The sequence below is a fragment of the Megascapheus bottae genome, chromosome 28 (assembly GCF_031878675.1).
Source record: "Megascapheus bottae isolate mThoBot1 chromosome 28, mThoBot2.hap1, whole genome shotgun sequence".
Lineage (NCBI taxonomy): Eukaryota > Metazoa > Chordata > Mammalia > Rodentia > Geomyidae > Megascapheus > Megascapheus bottae.
The window spans coordinates 1,539,082-1,559,982 of NC_143536.1; the positions used below are offsets into that span (position 1 = coordinate 1,539,082).

The window sequence follows — 20,901 nt, forward strand, 5'->3', positions numbered from 1 at the left end:
CTTGTCACCTTGTGATCATCTCCATGTCATAGCCACAAGCATTACCAGGTGGCTGCCAGTTCAAGATTCTGTCCCTGTGGGCAGGAACCAAGCCTGCAGCAGCCATTGGGAGTTCTGCCAGCCAGTCTTCGAGAATATGGGTGCAGCTAAAGCTGGTGATGGACTCAGGGACCTTTTTTTTTCCTGTGTGTCTAGTGCCGAGGAATCGAACCCGGGGCTTCGTGCATGCTAGGCAAGCACTCTACCACTAGGACAAACTCCTGGCCCCCCAGGGACCTTCTTAAAACAGGCACAATTTGCAAAGAGCAGCTCTCCTGGTGGCTGCTGCTTAGAGGTTTTCTTTTTAATCACCAGCCAATTCTTCCATTACTACATAAGATAATGATGTTTAAATGTCATCTAATGCCCACTGCTCCACAGCTGTGGTTTCGTCATTCCAGATAATTTAATTTCCAATAGAAGAGGGGGGGAGGGGGAAATAAGCCACAAAGAGACAGAGCCATCTCAAGTTTGGTGGGAGTGTGGTCTCGTGTGACTGTGGGATAGAGGCTTCCCAGGTAGGGGAAGGCGTGGTAAGTAGCCGGATGTAGAGCCAATGCCAAGATGGGGAGGGTGTAAAAGTCTCTCCCTTCCTCTCTAGCTGAGATGTCCCACGCAATGCTTCCAGGGAAGGCTGTCCTGGACATGGTGGCCAGCGGGGAGGCCCAGTCGGGACCTTGACAGTCACTACCATCCTCAAGTCCCCTCTCAGGGAGGTCACTGCACAGAGCCCACCAGAAACTCAAGACTGATTTCTACTGACACACTGTATGCCAGCTGATATGCCACTCTTTCTTTTATGAGTAACTCATTTCTTTCTGCTTCATAAAACAGGGAGTTAGAAGGATAATTATTTGGACGCCTGGAGGGAAGAGCTGAACCTGCAGCCAGTGCGGGGTTGATACATATCCCACAGTCCTGGGACAAAGCTGAGTTTTCTCTTTTGGTTTTTTTCCCCATTGCTGATGTACTGAAAGTCAAACACCTGCTTGGAAATGGGGTGTGCCCACTGCTCTGGGGACTAAGGTTATTCCCAAAGCCCTTGGCTAAGGCACCTCACTAGAGGAATCTGATATACAGGGAAGAGGTGCTTGCAGAGTACCTCGCCTGGATCAGTCCAGCCCGCCCCCTGGACCGTCCAGCCCAGTCCTTCATCTTCTACCAGACATTCTGTCATGTTAAGATCAAGGCGGGAAGGCTTAGCTCTTGCTAAGTGTTCCACACGGCGTCAGTGTCACCTGGCACTCTCCACATTCCCCTAGAACCCAGCTCTCCCTCTGTCATCTGTCTGCAGTACATCCTTGAGGCCCACTTGTCACAATAGGGCGTGACGTGGTACTGCAATCCCAGATACTTAGGGACAGTGGTTGTTTGAGCCTGGCCTGGGAAAAATTACATGAGATACTATAGCCCTTCCCCCACCCCCAAAATATCCAAAGGACTGCAGGCAGAATGCTGCACACGCAGAGGCAATGCCAGTTTCCAGAGGGTGGTGGGGTGGTGTAGAAATATTGGGTGTAAGGCAGAAGGCAAGGGCATACCAAATCTTGGTGCTAGTTTTTTCAATGTCCTATGCATCTTCAATTGTTTCAAAAAAAATCAAACTACATACAAACAGAATGGAAAACAAAATGCCAAGTTGCCCCGAAGTAAGAGGAACATTTGGTGTGTTCAATGAACCAGAGTGGCCGAGGAGGAGGGGATGAAGACTACGAGGGAAAAGACAGAAAGGGGAGGACGGCGTGTCTGGAGAAGCTGGATCACAAGAGGACAGGAAATGGTGATGAGAACAGAGAGCCACGGCAGGCAAGCAAGAGAGGGACGGGATTGCTATTGAAATCTCATGCATTTGTAGAGGTGCTCTTGGCAACTTACTAACCCCATTGGGGGCAGAAGAGGAACAGATAAAGTACTTTGTGACTGTTAAAGTTCCATACCCAGAGAAACTTAAGGTCAACCTGTCCTACAGGTGGACGTATCAACTACAGAAAAACAAGCTGACTTCAACCAGGGGCCATTATTTTTTCTCACAGCACCTAATACTGAAGTCATAACAAGGAATACATATTTTATAGGAATCCCCCCACCCCACCCCATTTGCTCTAAGTACTACTTTAATTTTGAATTGCAGGCAGGGTGAGCTATTACCTATGACTAATTTTCAATGCCTGGGTCTGTCAGGGATTTGTTTGGGTTCAGAGTAAAAGATTAATGTTTGATATTAAAACTAAGTCATGGGGAGGTTTCTCATGAAATCCCGTGTGTGTGTGTGTGTGTGTGTGTGTGTGTGTGTGTGTGTGTGTAGGAAAAAAAACTTTACCTGGTCATAAAAGGAAAACCCTGCTGTCCACCAGGGGCTGTTTCTGCCGATATGTCCTTGGTCTAGAAAGGCAGTGGGAAAAGCAGCTAAGAATTGAAGACAAGTTCAATTCTTCAACTTAGTTCAAGCCAGGTCCCTCTCAGCCCCAAGCTGGCATCTGCAGGCACTGGCAGACTCCACAGCAGGAGGTCCATAATGGGGAAGATTCCACATTAATTAAGGACAGTCAGTCACTATGCAGGGAGGGAGAAGCTTATTAGAGACCCAGAACCATGAGATCGGCCATAAATTGCTCAGAGGCATGACCAAGGGGGTAAAATCCAATAATCCATTTATGACTTTAAATAAATCTGGCTGCAACGAAAGCCCCTCTGAATTTACACACCTAGACTACTCACAGCCACTGCCCCCACCCTCTGCAGGGGTCCATCCCACCAGGCTGGTGTTGGCCTTGCTCACATCTCAGAGAATTAACCAGGGTCAAGCAGTCAATACCACATTATCTCCTTCCCTGAAGTTGTTTACACTGCTCGAAAAGACTCACTTTCAGCCAGAGCCAAAGCGGATGAGAGAGGTTGGCTGGTCTAGTCCCTGAGAACAGACCCTTTTGACAACTGAATTCTGAAAGTTCCAATGGGCCAAAACGAATATCTAAACGTGATAATTAGAAAGAAAGGAAAACAAACAGGAAAGATGACCTAGCAGAATGGCACCTTCACCCTGGTCTAGTCCTGATCCAGTGATTCACAGATTAATCTCTACCAGACACTCTTCTATGTCTGTTTATCTGGTCTCTGTTAAGAGAAAAACAAAACAGCATGAATTCTTTACCTTCTCCACCTTTCCCCCCCTCACAGACTTAGTAAAATCAGCACCGGGAAGCTGGGCTAATCCTTTCAGGGCTAATCCAGCATGCTCTCTATGGCCGGATGACTAGGAGTGGCTTTGTGCTAGAGGAAGACCAGTGAGGCAGGAAGGCAGCAAGATTCGGGGTAAGCTCCCTCATTGTCCACAGAAAGCCCTGCACAGCTAGTCTCCACTCAAGCCATGAGAAATCAAGCATGCACCCCAAATACCGTACACTTCCCTCTTGTAACCATGAGAACAGCAGTTCAGGATGAAGATAGCCCCCAGGATGCTGGGCACGCACAGACAGACAGACAGACAGACAGACAGACAGACATGGGCCATTAAAGGGAACAACAGGCCACACACATCAATTAACCAGGCCATCCCTCCACTTCTAAAGTTGGTGTCCTTATGACATTTCGTTGCCACTGAAACCAGACTGAGTTAAAGTCAGCCCAATACAGCCTGATTATGAAACCCGGAGGGCCGACCTCCAGCATCATCTCCTCAGGCAAATGTTCTCAGAGACCCAGCAATGAAGGCTTGGGGCCCAAGAAGTGTGGGAAGCAGAGGAGCCACTGGGGAAGATCAGAGCTGGTAGGCTGGGTGCTCTGACATCCTGGCCCAAGGCGTGGCCACCTCAGTGGGGAGGGGATGTCCCTGGAACTTTCCAGCGCAGAGGGGTGGGCGGAGGGAAGCACAGCCAAACAGCACCTAGGGTATGAGGTCAGAGACAGACACTGAAACGCAGGTGTTGTTGGGAGCTGGGAGCAGGTCTGGATTTATAAATGGGCGTCGCGAGAAGAGATGGCACCGGGCTGGCCACCCACCACACACCTGTTTGCAGCCTCCTGGGCTGAGGGCGGCAGACGTGGATTTATTCCAGGGATGGCTCTCACTCCCCCACCTCCCCACAAGACGCCTCGGCAACCCCATTTCTTGAGGTGAATGGTTGCGGTTTCTACTGCTCTGCAAAAGCCAAGAGGGGTCGCCATTTTCTTTCCTTCTGATTCCCCAGGAGACCCGATCATCTGATTACTCTTTGGAAATACTCTATGCCAAATGAAATCCGAGTGAGGTCATTAATTATGAAAATTCACAATACATAATTATAATAATTACTCTGATCACATAAACATTGCACCGCCATGAATAATTTAATATGAATTGTGCTTTGGAGAGCATGGCAATTAAAATAAAACCCAGGGAGGTGACAGGGAAGATGCGCAGAATGGAGACTCCAGCTTGTTTCAGGGGACACTGGATTGTCACTAGAATATTTGTCCCTTCTGCTGGAGAACTATCGCAGGCCTTAAGAGGCCGAGTAACACAGGAGACAATGAGATACCTGAGGGTTTAGAAATGGGCTCCACTTGTGAGGATGGAGATGAAGAGCTCAAAGGAAAGATGTTTCTTCTCTTAAATAAGACAAGTTCATGCCTTTCCTCTCACCTCTTATCCAAGAAAGAGTGGGGGGGTCAGGGAGGGAGGGAAGAAGGAAGGAAAGGAAAGGAAAAAGAGAGAAAAAAGAAGGAAACAGAAGGCAACGCCCAGGTGTCCTCACATTCTCTGAAATTGTCTGTGGTGCCAGAACCAGAAGTCAGCGGGAATTTCCTGGTCTCTTTATTTCATGGTGCAAATTAACAAGCAAAAGTGCAGGGTGGTAGGAATTACATTTTTCATCGAAGACAACATACAAAACCTATTTACCCCAGGACTTTTATGAGCCATCACCGAGTTTTTATATACTCGCTTACTTAGTAAATCTGAGAATAAGCAGCACAAAACAGCCTTCCCAGTTTTTAGGGAGCTAAATTACCCTGGAATCCCCAAAACGGAAGCCTATCTTGGGAGATCAGAGAAGTAGCTTCGATCTAGAGGTTTTATCATAATCCTTGCTCTCAGGGAATAAACCAGAAGTCAGATTTAACCCAGGCCCTCACTGTTCACAAAAAGCCAACCTGGAATCATGCATACAGGCTTCCACACTGTCCAAAATCAAGGCCTCTTGTCAAGCGAGACTTTATACTGCACACTGGACACAAGCTCAGACTCAACATGCGCACCCACCACTGGCAGTGTGCCCAGAATAGTTTCCGATGTATTCTACGTAGAGTTGGCTTCACTGCGTTTCATGATCTGCACAAGTCTTACAATTTTCCAGGCATTACAAAGTTGTCAGCTGTACGCCTACCACTGCCCTAGGTGCGAAGGTTTCCATATGGCCAGTGAAGACAAAGATCTGTACCCTTACAGCCCAGTAGGGAGAGTTGTAAGACACCTGCATCCTAGACCTCGGAAGGCCAAAACGGGAGGATTACGAGTATGAGGCCCAAGGCTATACGGAAAGACTGAGTGACTGACTAACTGCTTAGAGTCCAATGTCTAGACTCTGCTTAATGAGAATGGGAATTGCTAGAATTTCCCCGCAGACAGAGGCTGACCCTACACAACAACTCATTCTGTCATCATTGGTGGTCCCCTCCGCCTCTACATCAACCTGTTACAACTCCCTTTCCTCCCTATCGGTCTGTATTTAGCCATCTATTGTCTATCTTCCTTCCTACCCACTATCCTATAGTGTAGCACCCACCTGATTATCTGCCTGCCCTCCATTCTAGCTATCTGCCACACATGCCAGATTCCATCACTGAGCTTATGTCCTTAGCCCTTCCCATTCAGAATTCCAGGAAACCATTCTCCCGTCTTTCCTGGAAACCTTCCTTCGATATTCTAACAGAAGATGCAATCTGGAGATTCAAATTATGGAGGGGGGGAATGTCTGATATCAGATCTGCCAGTCCCATCTGCACCTGGGCCCCAGGCCAGGGCTTACCCAGGGGCGCGTTGGGAGATAACGCTGCCTGGAAGACCCGAGGGCCCTTAAATATGCTATCAGTTATGTATTTATCTTGATGTTTTTTTGGGGGGAGTAGGACGCAATTAGTATGTAAAACAGCAAGCTTCATGGAAATGATGGCTTAGGGCCAAGCTCAGATGAAAAGCAAAGATTTGAAGAGGAGAAAAGACTGCTACTAAGTGAGAAGCGGTTCAGGTGACAGGCAGACATGGCAGGCATCGCTGAGCATAGCTCAGGGTGGGCGGAAAATTAGAGAATGCTGATTAGAACAGTAGTTGTAATTTTTCCTGCTTGGAGATAAGAACTGTAAACACACCTCTTGACTACATGTCCTAATTTTTAGAATACTCTTTCAAATTTGAGGGGCGGAGGCGTTGGCACATGTGTGTATGTGTGTGTTTATGAGTGTGTGCAAGTGTATGTTCATGTCTGTGAGTCTACAAGTGTTTGCCTGTGTGCAAGCAGCATGGATAAACATTTTCTCCAGAGGGAAAAAGCCACTTGTTCACATACGGTGCAGCTGGGAGGCATGAGTCCCCAGCAGAGGCTCGCCAGACCACCCACAGGCCCAGCGGCCAGACCTCCAGCAAGCCCACCAGTGGAAAGGCTGCGCCCCCTCCAGCAGGGTGCTGACCTGCACTGACTCTTGTTGGAATCCTGCCTCATTTCCGTGGTGCTTTCTAGGGAATGGGGACAAGGTATCCTTACAGAGGCCAGGCCAGGACATGGCCGCACCAAACACCTGTCCCAGGGCTCTCTCAGCCACAAAAGTACCAGGGAGAAGAGCCAAGCACAGGAGGAGTCAAGCACATTGTGGCTGGGATAGCCTCAGACAGGAGGGCTGGGGGAGGGAAAAGGGCTCCCTATCAGCAGGTCTGTTGGCTGCCGTCCAGATATTACAGGTAAGACAGGACCCTGCAGTGATCCTAAGGGATGTGGGTGTCAGTCATATCACGGGACACCAACCAGCCAAGCTCAGGCCTCCTCTGTTCAGAAGAGCCTGGTGAACTTTAATCAGAACCACTAAATACAGGGGGAGACCCTGCCCCAGATGCTGGACCAAGAAAAACCGCATCTACTTTTGTGATAAATGACATTAACCAGGAACTGACAACATTTGAATAAAACAAGTAGAGAAGTAGTGCTATCATGGTAATTAGTTTCTTGATTTTGATCACTGTCAGGTTAGGTGAGAGAAAAGTCCACCCTGCCTTGTACCAAGCATTTAGCTTCTTCATAACAAATAGTCAAGATAATGGTGCTCTCTCACTCAGGACAGATAAGATAGATCAGAGAGATGACAGCTAAATGTATAGACAGACAGACAAAAGATAAGCAGATAAGCAACATAGGGAACGAGAAAAAGAAAAAACACTTGCTAATTTGGGAGAAAGAGGGTACAAAATGCACGAAAGTCTTTGCGATTTTCTTTTGCAACTTCTCCAAGTAAAACATTCACAAGAATATTTTGATGTGGGAAGTTCTTAATACACAGCAGGCAACATTAGCAACCATCATTCTTCATACACCCAGGGGATATTTGGCAATCGAGGGAGACATTTCTGTTTGTAACTGAGGCCAGGGGAGGGTGTGTGCGCTCCAGGAAAGTTGTCCTACACAAGACCCTGACCCCATGTCCAATACCACAACAGCACTGGGGTTTGAGAAACGCTCATGCAGAACTTGGAAGGAGAAAGGACAAGACCGCTCACAGATCATCAAGCCGGGCTGTTCTCAGGAAGCTGTGGAGGGACTTCCAGAAGCAGTGTGATTCCAGAGAGATAACACAGTCCTTCTCTGCCCTCACTCCTCTCTCTCTTCAGCACCCTTGCTGCCCGCCCTTCCCTGCCAAGGACACTGTCCTATTCAGTGGAAATGAGTTTGCTAGCATTCCTCTCTTCTGATACTAACATATCCCTCTCTGAGAAGGCTCTTCTCCCAGTTCCAGCCATGCAGATTGGATTCAAACTGCCATGTTCCTGCAGCTCTCACTGCTATGACCCAGAGTGAGTGCCCAGCCTGGGCCATCTCGTCGTCTCTCCCTCCCACTCACATTTAGTACTCATTACCTCCCACTCATGTTTGGTACTCAACAGCGGAGGCGGGAATCCCTGGCTCTGTCTGTGGCGTGGTCCTGCAGTATCTCTCAGTAATGAGCACATCTAGACTCAAGATGTTGGGTTTAAAGATCATTATCCACTAAAAGCAACTAAAAGCAACTAAGTGGACCACTGATCTGGGGCAGGAAAGGGCCAGATGAGCCTGGAAGATCTCAAATCTAGAATTAAAGACTCATGAGGACGTACCGCCACGACAAAACAGTTATTGCAAAATGGCCAAAATCTGGATATCCTCAAGTATCAAAATAATCAAGTACGATGATGAGATGTGAGCCAGAGTATGTGGCTTGCCCATCCCAGCACCCTTCACGATTCTGACACATCGTAGGAACTGCACAGAGCCTCCACACACCTTCCTTACGTGCTCTGTGAGCAGTGCCTGAGGCAGTGAGGGTGCCTCATGGGAGGCAAGCTGACAAACAACACTTTCATTCAAGTGACCAAAGAGAACACCAGTAAAATGTTGATCTGTTTAAATCTGTGTACCCCGATGAATGGCAAAGACAAGAAGAGATGCCATGCCCAGGGCATGCCTGCCAGACGCAGAGGCTGGGTCTAAGGCAGAAACGCCGGGCACCTACAAAGAGAGCCAGTGTCAAGGACGTGACTCTGAAAGATGGTGGAAAATCAAGAACCCTCATGAGTGGACACCACACAGGACTTTTGCTATGGAAGAGAATTGGAATGACAGAAAATAGCAAATTGAGGACAGGGAGCGTTGTTCCCAACTCTGACTGTACACTGGGGCTTGGTAAAAGAAAAGGGAGAAAGAAGGAAAGAAAGAATTCAGAAACAAGCATCATCCATTTCAACCAGGAATCCTGATGAAAGAAACTTTTGCATCTATTTAAATTTGTTTTAGCACGTGTAAGTGTACTGAAGTCTGTAAAAATCACAAAGGATCGGGCATCTTCCATTATGTACAAGTGACGAAGGCTCAACAAGAAAGAATCAGACATCAGTAGCTCAAGTTTCCTTAATAAAGAGATGACTGATGGAGGCAATAAAAAAAAATTGAGGCTGAGTCCCTGAAGATCAGACAGCTAGGGATCTCATCTTCATTAGAAGTGAGAGAGGACAGGCTGAGCTCCGTGGGAGCTGGAATGCTGCATGGGTCTCCCCAAAGTAATTAAGAGGGGCAGAGACATAGACAGAAATCCACCCAACCAGGGAGCAACTGAGGAACGAAGGCTCAGCCTCTCCCTCTCCATAGCACCAGTCTCCGGTTAGCTCCTCCATTGGTCAGCTGCAGATGCTCGTCAGAAGCCACAGGAGGCAGAGGCTGCCACAGGCGCAGCTTAGCCTTCCGGCATGCCAAGCAGGAGGTGAAGGGCAATGATATGCAGAATGTGGAAATGAGGGGGGAAAGGCAAAGGTCGCACAGCTCGCTTACTCGCGCGTGTGACCTTTCTCGCCTAAGTCTGTGAGTCATGTTCCCCAGACCCACCGACATCCACGCCGCCACTGAGGCTCAAGGAGGGGTGCAGTGAATTGTCCAGGGCCCCACAGCACCGCAGGGGTGCGTGTGAGTCAGACAATGTGACCACCACGCCTGATTCTTGTCCCCAGTTTGGGCCTTGCAGGGACAGCCAGAGCCTGAGTCACCCAAACCAGCCCCGTTCGTCTCCGTGTGGATCTCTTCCAGATGGCGCTCGGGCTTTTCTCTTGCCCCTACCAAGATCTGCTTTGTTGTCAGGAATGCGGGCGATAACACTGCACGTCCCATGTCTGGGCAGGGGTGACACAGACACAACCAGAAACACACACCTCCTGGGGGCAGGCTTGCCCCAAGCATCTGCAGCCCACCCCAGGAGGCAGAGAACTCTGTCCTCTTCTGATGAGGCACAATTCCTCAGAAGCCAGTACAGCTGGCCCCACAGCCAAGGAGACTCCTTTCTCAGATGCCTGGAAGGGAATATTTGAGCCCTCAAGACTGTAATCCTAGCACTCCTGGAGCCCTCGTAAAAGCTAAAAATACACCAGCACTGTATTAAGCAAAATGAGCCATGCAAAGAAATCACACATTGGTCTCAGTGTTGTAAGGAGACCCCTGGATGGGGCCACACTGACGCTTCTATGGGTTCCTCGTTATTGTCCCCAAAGACAACCATTACAGGTCACTGCCTGTCCCTCCCGTGAGCCTCGTCCTTAGTTGCTGGGCTGATGGCAGAGGCTAGGATGCTTTTTGACTGTTGACAGAGGAATGCGTCTTTGCCTTGTGTGGCCTCCCTGGGAGGGGCTAGCCCTGGGGAGCCATGGTCTTCAGGGAGGAGTGTTCCCTGAAAAAAAGTCAGAGACGATTTGGAAAGGTAGCAGGCTTCTGGGGGCCTCTTTCTACAAGTCTGGTGGGACTGAAGGATCTCAGCATTGGGTCCCTAGCTCCCTGGTCTGAGCCCAAAGGCCTGGAACTCCTCAAAATCACCGTGGCCCTCTGGACGTGGCCAACTCAGCACACGGGCCCTCTACATCGTGGAGGATAAGGCCTGCCACAGCAGGTGCTCGTCTGCTCCAAAACCACCCCTGGAAACCTCTACAGTGTGTCAGCCGGGGTACTCCAGAGCCATGACTCAGCCATACTGACACATGAAGCTAGCTGTCCACAGTGGAGAGCACAAGATGGGCACCTGTAAGAAGCGGACACTGGAGACCAGTCACCTCCACCAGCTGTGAGCTGGGGAGACCGCTCTAGCAGAGCCACCACCAGCAGCCAGCCCCACCCCCAAGTCCCCAAGCACTCCAGGGACACGCTGGGGATGGGGGGAGAATCAGAGGCCAGACCGTGGCCGGCAGAACCACATGGCAGATCCCAGGGGCAACCCAACATTTTTGTCAACGCCACAGGAGTGCCAGAGATGAAAACGTTTGAATCTGAAGACAAATGAGAAGACTCTGCTCTCTGAGTCAATTCATTAATGAAACAGTAACCTCGGGCTGTGTACTGACCCAAAATATTTACATAAATTGCAGGGAGAAAAAGCACATCGCCACTCAGGAAGCAGCAGAGGCGAAATAAAGCCAGAGCAGAACAAATCGCCCGAGATGAAAACTCCCCCGGCGAGCGTGAGGCTCCAGGGTTCCAGAGAGGAGCTGTGGAGCCTGGCTTACCAAGCCAGGCTACAGGAGCCCTGGGTGTGAGGGAACGTCCCCCTGGCCTCTCACTGGCCATGCACGGTCAGTGGGAGAGAAAACCACCGCCCCAGGGGCAGGACCACGGTCAGGGATGGGGCGGAGAGTGGGAGGAGGAGCGGCAGGTGAAGTGGGAGATGCCCTGTGGGGTGGAGGCCAGGCCTGGAGACAGGAAGACGCTGACCAACTGACCCTGCAGGAGCAGGAGAACAAGTGGACTACCGTCCATCCCCCCAACCAGGGGGCGCTCCTCCAACTCTGAGTGTGACCTGTTGCACATCTGCCCTCTACTTCAGATAAAACCATGCTTGCCTTTGAGCACTGTAATGCTGGAGTTCCTTCCACTCTAGTGGTTGCCATGGATTCGGCCACCCTCCTCCTGCTCTCATCTCCCCTCTCCTGCTGGCCCCGCCCCACCCCGCCCTCCCAGACTTGGCCAATTGAAAAATTCTGCTCTCTGCACACTGGAGCCTCCAGCTCTCCTTGGGACCACCAGCTCTCAATCCCCTGTCACCTCTTCAGATAGCCCTAAGGTGCCTCCACCGCTAACAACCCAGGGTTTCTGACGAGGTCATCCGGGAACTGGCAGCACGGGGGCTCAGAACTGAGCTCTGTTCCCGATCTGCCCACAAGTGACGGCTCACCACCCGGTGCATGGGACAAAAGAGCTGAAGAAGGAAGTGGTCCTGGCTAGAGTGTTCTTTTCCAAAGCTTCGGGTGGCTTGTGGTCCCAACCCGCCTGTCTGCACGTGTGAACTTAATGGCCCTAGCACAGCACGACAGGAAAAGGAACGTACACCGCAGAAGGCAGGAAACCCGTCTTGCTAGAAGAGGGGCTTAACCTTTTCGTCTTGGAAATTCTGCTCACTCCGACGCCACCCAGGCCACCATCACCTTCCTTCTCCTCTTGACAGCAGCAACTGCCAAATCCCTAGGGTGCATAAACAGAATGACTGGGTGCTAGGTCTGGAAGACAAGAGAGTCCTTCATGAACAGAAACAATTGCAAAGGCACCACACATCAAAACACCTATAAGCCCACTGAGTATGAATCTCACTCTCTTTTAAACAAATCTCTAGCTGGAAAGGGTTTAGCCATATCTATGGTGTGTCAGGACATGCTCTTGAGAACAATCTTATTTAGAGGGGAAAAAAATGAATCAGAGGCAGATTCCTTTTTATACACCTTACAAAGCCCTGTAATGTAATTTGAAGATACACTTTGATCAATTAAAGATGCATTTTGTAAACCTTACAGCACTGACTAAAATTTAATAGGAAGTACAAATAATGAGCCAACAGGGGAGATGACATGGAATCATTAAAAATTCCTAATGGAAAAGCCGCAGAAACAGAGCAGGGGGAATGATAAGAACAGATGGAGCAAGGGGTAAAAAATGAGCAAAATGTTAGGTCCCGACTAAGCCTCTGAATACTCACATTACACATACATGGCCTAAACAACACGGTTAAATGGACAGAGATTATCGGAGGCAACAAACCAGTGAAACCCAAAAGCATTCGCTCGGCAGTCCACACTACAGGAAGACACTGACTAAAAAGGAAAAGACACTGTAGAATGGGCTCTGATCAAAAGAATGCTGAGGTGGCATTGTTAACAGATGGAGCGGGCTTCCTTTCCACGGCAAGACCAAAGGGAGATGTTACACCATCATTGGAGCGTGACTCAACAGAAGTACATAACTGCCCTGAGCACGAAACGGCTTAGAGCAGTATACCAGAGCCAGAGCCACAGTTGACAAGACTGGAATAACAAAGCCACAACTTAGCTGGACCTTTCAGTGCTCTGAGAAGGGCTGGTCTGACCACTGACAAGCGTTTGGGCCATGCCTACCTACTACGTTCTGGAGGAAGGCCAAGATTTCTTCCAGCAAAATCACACTGATCTTAACTTCAGTTCAAGCTCTGGCAGCAGAGACGAAAGCTGCACAGGGTATGGTGCCTTTCCCATGGCATTAGGAAGAAAAGAAAAGGCAGAAGTCCTGGGAGGAGACTAAATCACCAGTCATCCGTGATTCAGGGGAGATTTTATAACCTTTCATACCCTCATTGGGCTATGTTTGCATGAGTCTGTGCTTTGTGTCAAACTCAGAAGTACATTCGTGGAAGGAAAGATTTTATTGTATGCAATTCTACCTTCATAAAGCCGACTTTTATGCAAAATAGATTGCTGTGATAAAATCATCAATCTGATGCTGAAATTTGCCCATTAATTCAGAAATACTCCCCTTCCTTGCAATTAACATACTTAAGACGCCTCTTTTACGAGCCTCTCTTTTCCCGTCTATGGATATAAGTCTAATAAAAAGACAGGGGCTTAGACCTCCCCCGGCCCCCCTGCTCAGGAGGTGCTAACTAGTTGCATAATGAGAGTTTTAAGCTCTCCCTTGCCCGAATGGAGCCACCGAGGGGGGACTAGAGCTCAGGGGACCTAGAGAATGAACAAGAGACAGAACAATCTCAGCTGACCAAGGGAAGCTACAGCCAGGTGAGCAGAGGACTGAGAAGCCTGGGTAGACACCGCCTCCAGAAGTGCACAGGAACAGGGTGGGGTGGGGATGTCCGGGCCCAGGGGACGTGGAGATCCCCATCGCTTGTCAGAACAAAGGACGGTATTGACCTGGGCATCTCAAGAGCTGCCAAAGAGCGTCTGATGCCACTCTTTTGTGCGGTGCCTAGCAGACCAGGAACAGAACCACCTTAATCAACACGTAAAAATCGCACATAGGGGCCTGGAGTCTGGCCTAGTGGAAGAGTGATCGCCTAGCATGCACGAAGACCCAGATTCGATTCCTCAGTAATAGACAAAGAGCCAGCAGTGGTGCTGAGGCTCAAGTGGTAGAGCTCTAGCCTTGAGAAAGCCCAAGGGCAGTGCTCAGGCCCTGAGCTCAAGCCCAGGACTGGCCAAAAAAAAAAAAAAGAGGCACATAGCTGTGGCACACACATTACTCTGATACGCTGTGGAATTCCCAGTTTTTATGTGTGACTTCTCCCATTGTTAATTAGTGACACTCTATTTTTTTAATTTTAAATATACATCCAGTCAACAGACCAGTACTTGCCTGCAGGTCACGAGGTCAGCAAGTGCTAGTTAAGAGATTCAGGTCAGAGGAAAGAGCCAGGACAACCCAAGGTAACCGTTCATCAGGATGCCTTCCAGGAAAGACAAATAACCTCGAAGAAGCTGGGCCCTGCCACAGAATCTGACACGTGTGTGGGTCTGTGCCAAGTGTGTGCTGCACAGAGAGCCCATGCCACAGAGCTGGGGGAGACCAGAGAAGACCCTCTCCTCCCCACCTTCCCAGTGCCCCCCCCTTGAGAATCCAGAATCCCCCAAGTGCTGATAAGCCAAAGATCCAGTTGTGTTTGATTCTCGTGACGCCTGAATGCTGATGGAAAGTGAAGTGCAGCTATTTTGAGTCTCTACGATCCTCCTTCATGAGGAGATGCACACAACTCAAGAAACACTGCCGATGTGTGCAATTACACTGTGGCGCGGCGGACAGAGGAACAGCACGCTGTACAACGCAAACACGAGACGTGACGCTGTGCCTCTGTCCATATCACTCTAAAACGTCCCAAGCGTTCCGGATCTGGAAACACGTTTGTCTCCACACATGTCAGAACACGGAGTGGGCCGTATAACCTTCTCAGGGGTCCCAGAGGTGACTAACAACATCACTAACTGCCTGGAGGCATCACAGCCCTCCAGACCTGCCACCTGCCCCCAGGGCACTGGAGGCCATGGAGATGGCTGAGTCTCAAGTCCCAAAGGCAGTCTCCCTTCTTTTCTGTGCTTATGGATAATTCCAAGAAACCTATGTCTTTTCCAAACCTTGGCAAATAGTGATACACAAACTCACACTCCCCCCCCCTCTCCCTCCCTCCCTCCCATCTGTCCCCCCGAATTAATGTTTAAAGACTGGTTAGCATCCCCAGGATTCTAAACAATATGTAGATCCTTGAGCAGGACGCATCAGAGATTTCCTTCCTTCCTTCCTTCCCTCCCTCCCTCCCTCCGTCCTTCCTTCCCTCCCCTCCCTCCTTCCTTCCCTCCTTCCTTCCTTCCTTCCCTCCTTCCTTCCCTCCTTCCCTCCTTCCTTCTCTCCTTCCCTCCTTCCTTCCTTCCCTCCCTTCTTCCCTCCTTCCTTCCCTCCCTTCTTCCCTCCTTCCTTCCCTCCTTCCTTCCTTCCCTCCCTCCCTCCCTCCTTCCTTCCTTCCCTCCCTCCCTCCTTCCTTCCCTCCTTCCTTCCTTCCCTCCCTCCCTCCTTCCTTCCCTCCTTCCTTCCTTCCTTCTTTCCTTCCTTCCAAGACAGTATACATTTAAGCAAGAGCCCAGAAAATGCCTCTTTCCTGTAAGCTATCGTGAGGAGCAAACATCTCATTTGTGGAGGAATTAGAGAGTGCAATGAGCGCTGCTTCTGATCATGACAAAGACACAGAAAGAAACATCTCGTGGAAGACGCGACGAGGAGCCTCAGGCACTCCAAGCCAAGGGGTAGACAGGATGTGAGGCTTGGCAGGAGAGAAGCCCCAGCCAACCCCGGTGGCAGAGCCCGGGCAGGGTGGCTTGGGGGGCACGGCTTCTTCCATACCTGTGTTGCCCTCTCTCCCAGCAGCAGCTGCCAGAAAAACAAACAAAAACCTAGCTCCTTTCCTACTAGGCTTTCCACATCTGCAAGAGATACTGCTCTAAAAGCAAAAGACTCTCTCTCCCCCCTTCCCCCTCCCCCTCCCTCCCTCCCCCCTCTCCCCCCCCATCTCTCTCTCACACACACACACTTTATTATTAACAGCTCACAGTTTTGCTCCAGGCACCCTTGGGGTCCCCTGGGGACAGCGGGGGACAGCATGGTGGACAGTGGGGGGACAGCAGGGTGGACAGCGGGGGACAGCGGGGTGGACAGCGGGGGACAGTGGGAGACAGCGGGGTGGACAGCGGGGTGGACAGCGGGGGGACAGCGGGGGGGACAGCGGGGTGGACGGGAGGACAGCGGAGGGGACAGCGTGGTGGACAGAGGGGGGACAGCGTGGTGGACAGCGGGGGGACAGCGGGGTGGACAGCGGGGGGACAGCGGGGGACAGCGGGGGGACAGCGGGGTGGACAGCGGGGGGACAGCGTGGTGGACAGCGGGGGGACAGCGGAGGGGACAGCGGGGGACACCGGTGAGCAGGGCTCTGGCCCCGGCTGCCGTGCGGGTCGCAGCCTCTCTGCGGGGCTGTGAGGTCGCGCCGCCCTCTCTGCCCTGTCCACGACCACCTGGCGCCCAGGAACCCAGCCCCGAGGAGCCGCGGGGCGTGGGGAGCAGCCGCCCGGCCGGGCCGTCGGGGCGGGGTTCGCGCTCGGGAATTAAACCGACGGCACACGGGGTCCCCGCCCGCCGGCCGCCCGGGGGAGGGCGATCCCGCAGTCCGCGGCTCCTCCACCCACTTCGGGAAGCAGCCCCGCGCCCCATCTTGGAGCACCGTCCCGCAACTTGTGTCTCCGAAGGCGTCCCCGGCGCGGCCGGGAGGTTTCCGGGCTGCCCCCGCATGCCCGCGCGGCCGGTGCCCCGGGGCCCTCGGCCCGCTCCGGCCCGGCAGCCGCGGTGCCCGCGGCGGAGGGCGCCGGGCCGCCGAGGCTCGGGCCGCGGGTTCGGGACCCTCCCCGCCTCTCCCACCGCCCTGGGCCCGCGCGGGCAGGTGCCCCGTGAGGACCGAAGCGCGCCCGCCCCGCAGAGTCCCGGGCTCTCCACCCCTGTGGCCGGGGAGGAGGGCGCAGGGGCCAGGCCTCCCTCCCGACCCCGGCCCCGGGGCGCCCCGCGGAGCTCCCGGCCACACCTCTCCTCTCCCCGGAGCGCGGCGAGGCAGGCGAGGCTGGGGTCGCGGACGGCCCGGCGGGGCCGCCGCCTCCGAGGACCGGGCCCCCTCCGCGCGCCCGGCCTCTCCGCGCCCCGCGTCCAGGGTCCCCACGCGGACCCCGGGTCTCCACGCGCATCCGCGTCCTCCCTCTCCCCGGCTCCCGAGCCGCCCGCCGCCCGCCGCCGACGGCCCTCGGCGCCCCGCGCCCCGGTTCTTACCTTTGCCCAGCAGCGCGCCCAGCACCAGGCTCAGCGCCCCGCACAGCGGCGCCGCCGGCCCGGGGGCCGCGCCCTCCGCGCGCATCCTGCTCCCGGCCGCTCACGCAGCCCGCCGCCAGCCCCGGGCGTAGCGCCCGTCCGCCGTCCGCGCCGGCTGCCCCATGCCGGGGCGACCTCGCCGCCTCTCCGCCGCCCCCGCCGCGCCTCCGCGTCCGCGCCGGGCTCCCGCGGCTCGCGCGCCGGCCGCTGCGCGCGCTCCGACCCGACAACTTTTCTCCAGCTGCCGCTGCAGCCGCAGCTGCTTCCCGCCAGGCCCCGCCTCCGCCCGGCTAGGCCACGCCCTGCTCTGCCCAGCCTGCCCCCACCGTCCCGCCAGGCCCCGCCCTAGGATCCGGCTAGGCCACGCCCCGCTCTGCCCAGCCTGCCCCCGCACCGTCCCGCCAGGCCCCGCCTCCGCCCCGGCTAGGCCACGCCCTGCTCTGCCCAGCCTGCCCCCACCGTCCCGCCAGGCCCCGCCCTAGGATCCGGCTAGGCCACGCCCCGCTCTGCCCAGCCTGCCCCCACCGTCCCGCCAGGCCCCGCCCTAGGATCCGGCTAGGCCACGCCCCGCTCTGCCCAGCCTGCCCCCGCACCGTCCCGCCAGGCCCCGCCTCCGCCCCGGCTAGGCCACGCCCCGCTCGGCCCAGCCTGCCCCCCACCGTCCCGCCAGGCCCCGCCCTAGGATCCGGCTAGGCCCCGCCTCCGCCCCGGCTAGGCCACGCCCCACTCTGCCCAGCCTGCCCCCATCGTCCCGCCAGGCCCCGCCTCCGCCCCGGCTAGGCCACGCCCCCACCCTCCAAGGCCACGCCCCACTCTGCCCAGCCTGCCCCCACCGTCCCCCCAGGCCCCGCCTCTGCCCCGGCTAGGCCACGCCCCCACCCTCCAAGGCCACGCCCCGCTCTGCTTAGCCTGCCCCCACCGTCCGGCCAGGTCCCGCCCCGGGCCCGCCAAGGCCCCGCCTCCGCCCTCCAAGGCCACGCCCCGCTCTGCCCAGCCTGCCCCCATCGTCCCACCAGGCCCCGCCCCGGGTCCCGGCTAGGCCACGCCCCGCTGTGCCCAACTCTGCTCTCTGTCTGCTCCGCCCCTCCTGCCCCGCCCCGTACAGGCCTCACCCTCCAGCAGGCTAGGCCCGCCCCCTGCCCTCCGGCCCCGCCCACCTTCATTTTGGCCCCGCCCCCTTCGTTCTCTTCCCCTCTCACCCTGCCCCCCCCCCCCAGCCCTAAACGCCTAGACAGAAGGAAGGGCAGCAGGATCAGCGGACCACAGGGGGCCCAGAAGAAGGGGCCCGAAGGAGGGGCACCCCACTTCCTGACAGCAGTGGGTGGAGGCAACCTGGCATCCCAGGGTCGTCAGGGGCCGGAGCCCTGCAGGCTTCATGCCGGGGCCAGGGGGAGGTGTGAGGACCAAGACCTCCGCGGGCCTGTGTGCCTGGGACTGGATGGGCCCCAGGCCACCCACCCCGGGGGACCGGGAGGGAAGGAGGGAGGGAGAGACCACCCACCCAGAGAGGACTTGGAGGGAGGAAGGGATGGACCACCCACCCAGAGGGGACCTGGAGGGAGGAAGGGAGGGATGGGCCACCCACGGGGGGGGGGGAGACTGAGAGTGAGGGATATACCAGGAGGGAGGGATCAGGAGGGATGGACCAGGAGGGAGGGATCAGGAGGGATGGACCAGGAGGGATGGACCAGGAGGGACGGGCCCTCAAGTCGGAAGCCTGGCAGCGAGGTAGCTCCTCACCTGCCTCAGCTCCCGTGGACATCTTCCTGAAGCCAGGCTGTATTTATCTTGCCTTAAAGTCACAGGGAATAAAGTTTTTCACATAAGTGTTTCTACCTCCACCATGGAGGAAAAACACAACAGTGTCCTGTTGTTACTGGGCAGGAACCTGGGGCCACTTCACCCTTCCTCTCACCTGTTCTGTAGTAAGAACGCACATGCACACACACATACACACAGGCACGCACATGCAAACACACGCATGCACGCACGCACACACAGGCTTGCACATGAAAACACACACACACACACACACACACACACACACACACACACACGGTGCTCCATGTCCCCCTCTGCTTTGCAGGCTCATAAATTATCCCTCCTTTCTACACCATCTCTTTCCTTTAGGCATAGACCTTCAAACTGACAAGCCAAAGGGACTCTGTGGCACAAAACATTCGGAGCAGGAGGAGGAACACAAGTCACACACACAAAGTAACAGAGCTTCAAAGCGAGGAGAAACAACGGGGAGACCAACAGGGAGACCCATCCTCAATCAGGGAGCCCCTGCCCACCAGGCCTCAGCCTGGAGAGCAAGGCACCCAGAGGCCGGGAGGCCCACCCATCCTTCCCCAAGCCTTCAGAGCAGACACCAGGAGACCCGGGCCGAGAAAGCGTCCCTTCTGTGAAGCTCTAGAAGGGCATGGCCTTCACAAACTCAGTTGAACACACAAGGAACCCTGGACGATTTATCTTGCTTAGGGAAATCCACAAAAATGGAGGTGACCTTTGAAGTTCGCAGGCTAATAAAGTTTTTCTGTACCTATTTTTTTTACGGTCATGTATTATTTAACCTCACACTCATTAATTCCTTAACTTAAACTGCTTCCAGATGCTTTGATGAATTTCCTGAGGACCATCAGAGAACAATAATTTCCTCAAAGGCCAGAACACCATTTCCCCAAGGGCTACTGACACATGGAGACCATTACAGGGCTTTGCAGAAAGGAGAGTCACAGAGGAGACCTGCCCCAGCGCCAGCCCTCGGCGTAGCCACAGGTTTCCACGGTGTTCAGTTTTAAAATGTAAATTGTTGATATTGTATAAAATGAAAGGCGAGACTTGTTATTTTGCCTTTTTAATTTCTGGCAGCTTCTGGGACACACACACACATACACACACACACACACACACACACACACGCACGCACGCACGCACGCACGCACATTACTGAGGACATGAATGAAAGGGCTATACATTGACCTCAGAAAACAACCATGGTTTTCCTACAACTCAAACATCAAATCTGGACTATGGAGCTTGCTAATAGAAACAACAACAAAAAATAAACAATGGAAGGAGGGAAGAAAAGTGTACATTTAGATCTATTGACACCCTGTTTACGGTAATCTTCAGAGCAACACTAAGGGAGAATGCCAGCATTGCCAGTCTGCTGGCTTTTCATGCACTCATCCAGTCATTCAACCAGCATTTGTCACCTGCTCACAATTTCCCAGCCGATTTCAAGGTTTTGTAAGACCAAAGTCTAGATCCTCCCCACAGAGGAGGGGTCACTGGAGATGTGCAGGGTGCCCGCCCTGGCGTCTGTGGTGTGGATGGCAGTAAAGTCTGAGGACAATGTTTGGTTCTGGAGTGCAGTTTTGGGGGTGCAGGGGAGACGGAGAGGACTAGGTGGGTTTCTGGAGAGGAGGTTTCCATGCAGAGGAAACCTGGGTGCAAAAATGGT

The 20,901-nt window shown here is 53.7% G+C and overlaps 1 protein-coding gene across 1 annotated transcript in view; it reads right to left on the reverse strand.

Annotated features, from left to right (window-relative positions):
- The window catches only part of Tmem132c (transmembrane protein 132C), a 140,144-nt gene extending 122,666 nt beyond the window's left edge, over positions 1–17,478 (reverse strand). Inside the window, exon 1 of the mRNA XM_090319948.1 lies at positions 17,394–17,478. Within this exon, the coding sequence (XP_090176074.1) occupies positions 17,394–17,478 (85 nt within the window). The remainder of the gene's footprint in view (positions 1–17,393) is intronic.
- Positions 17,479–20,901: the final 3,423 nt, after the last annotated feature.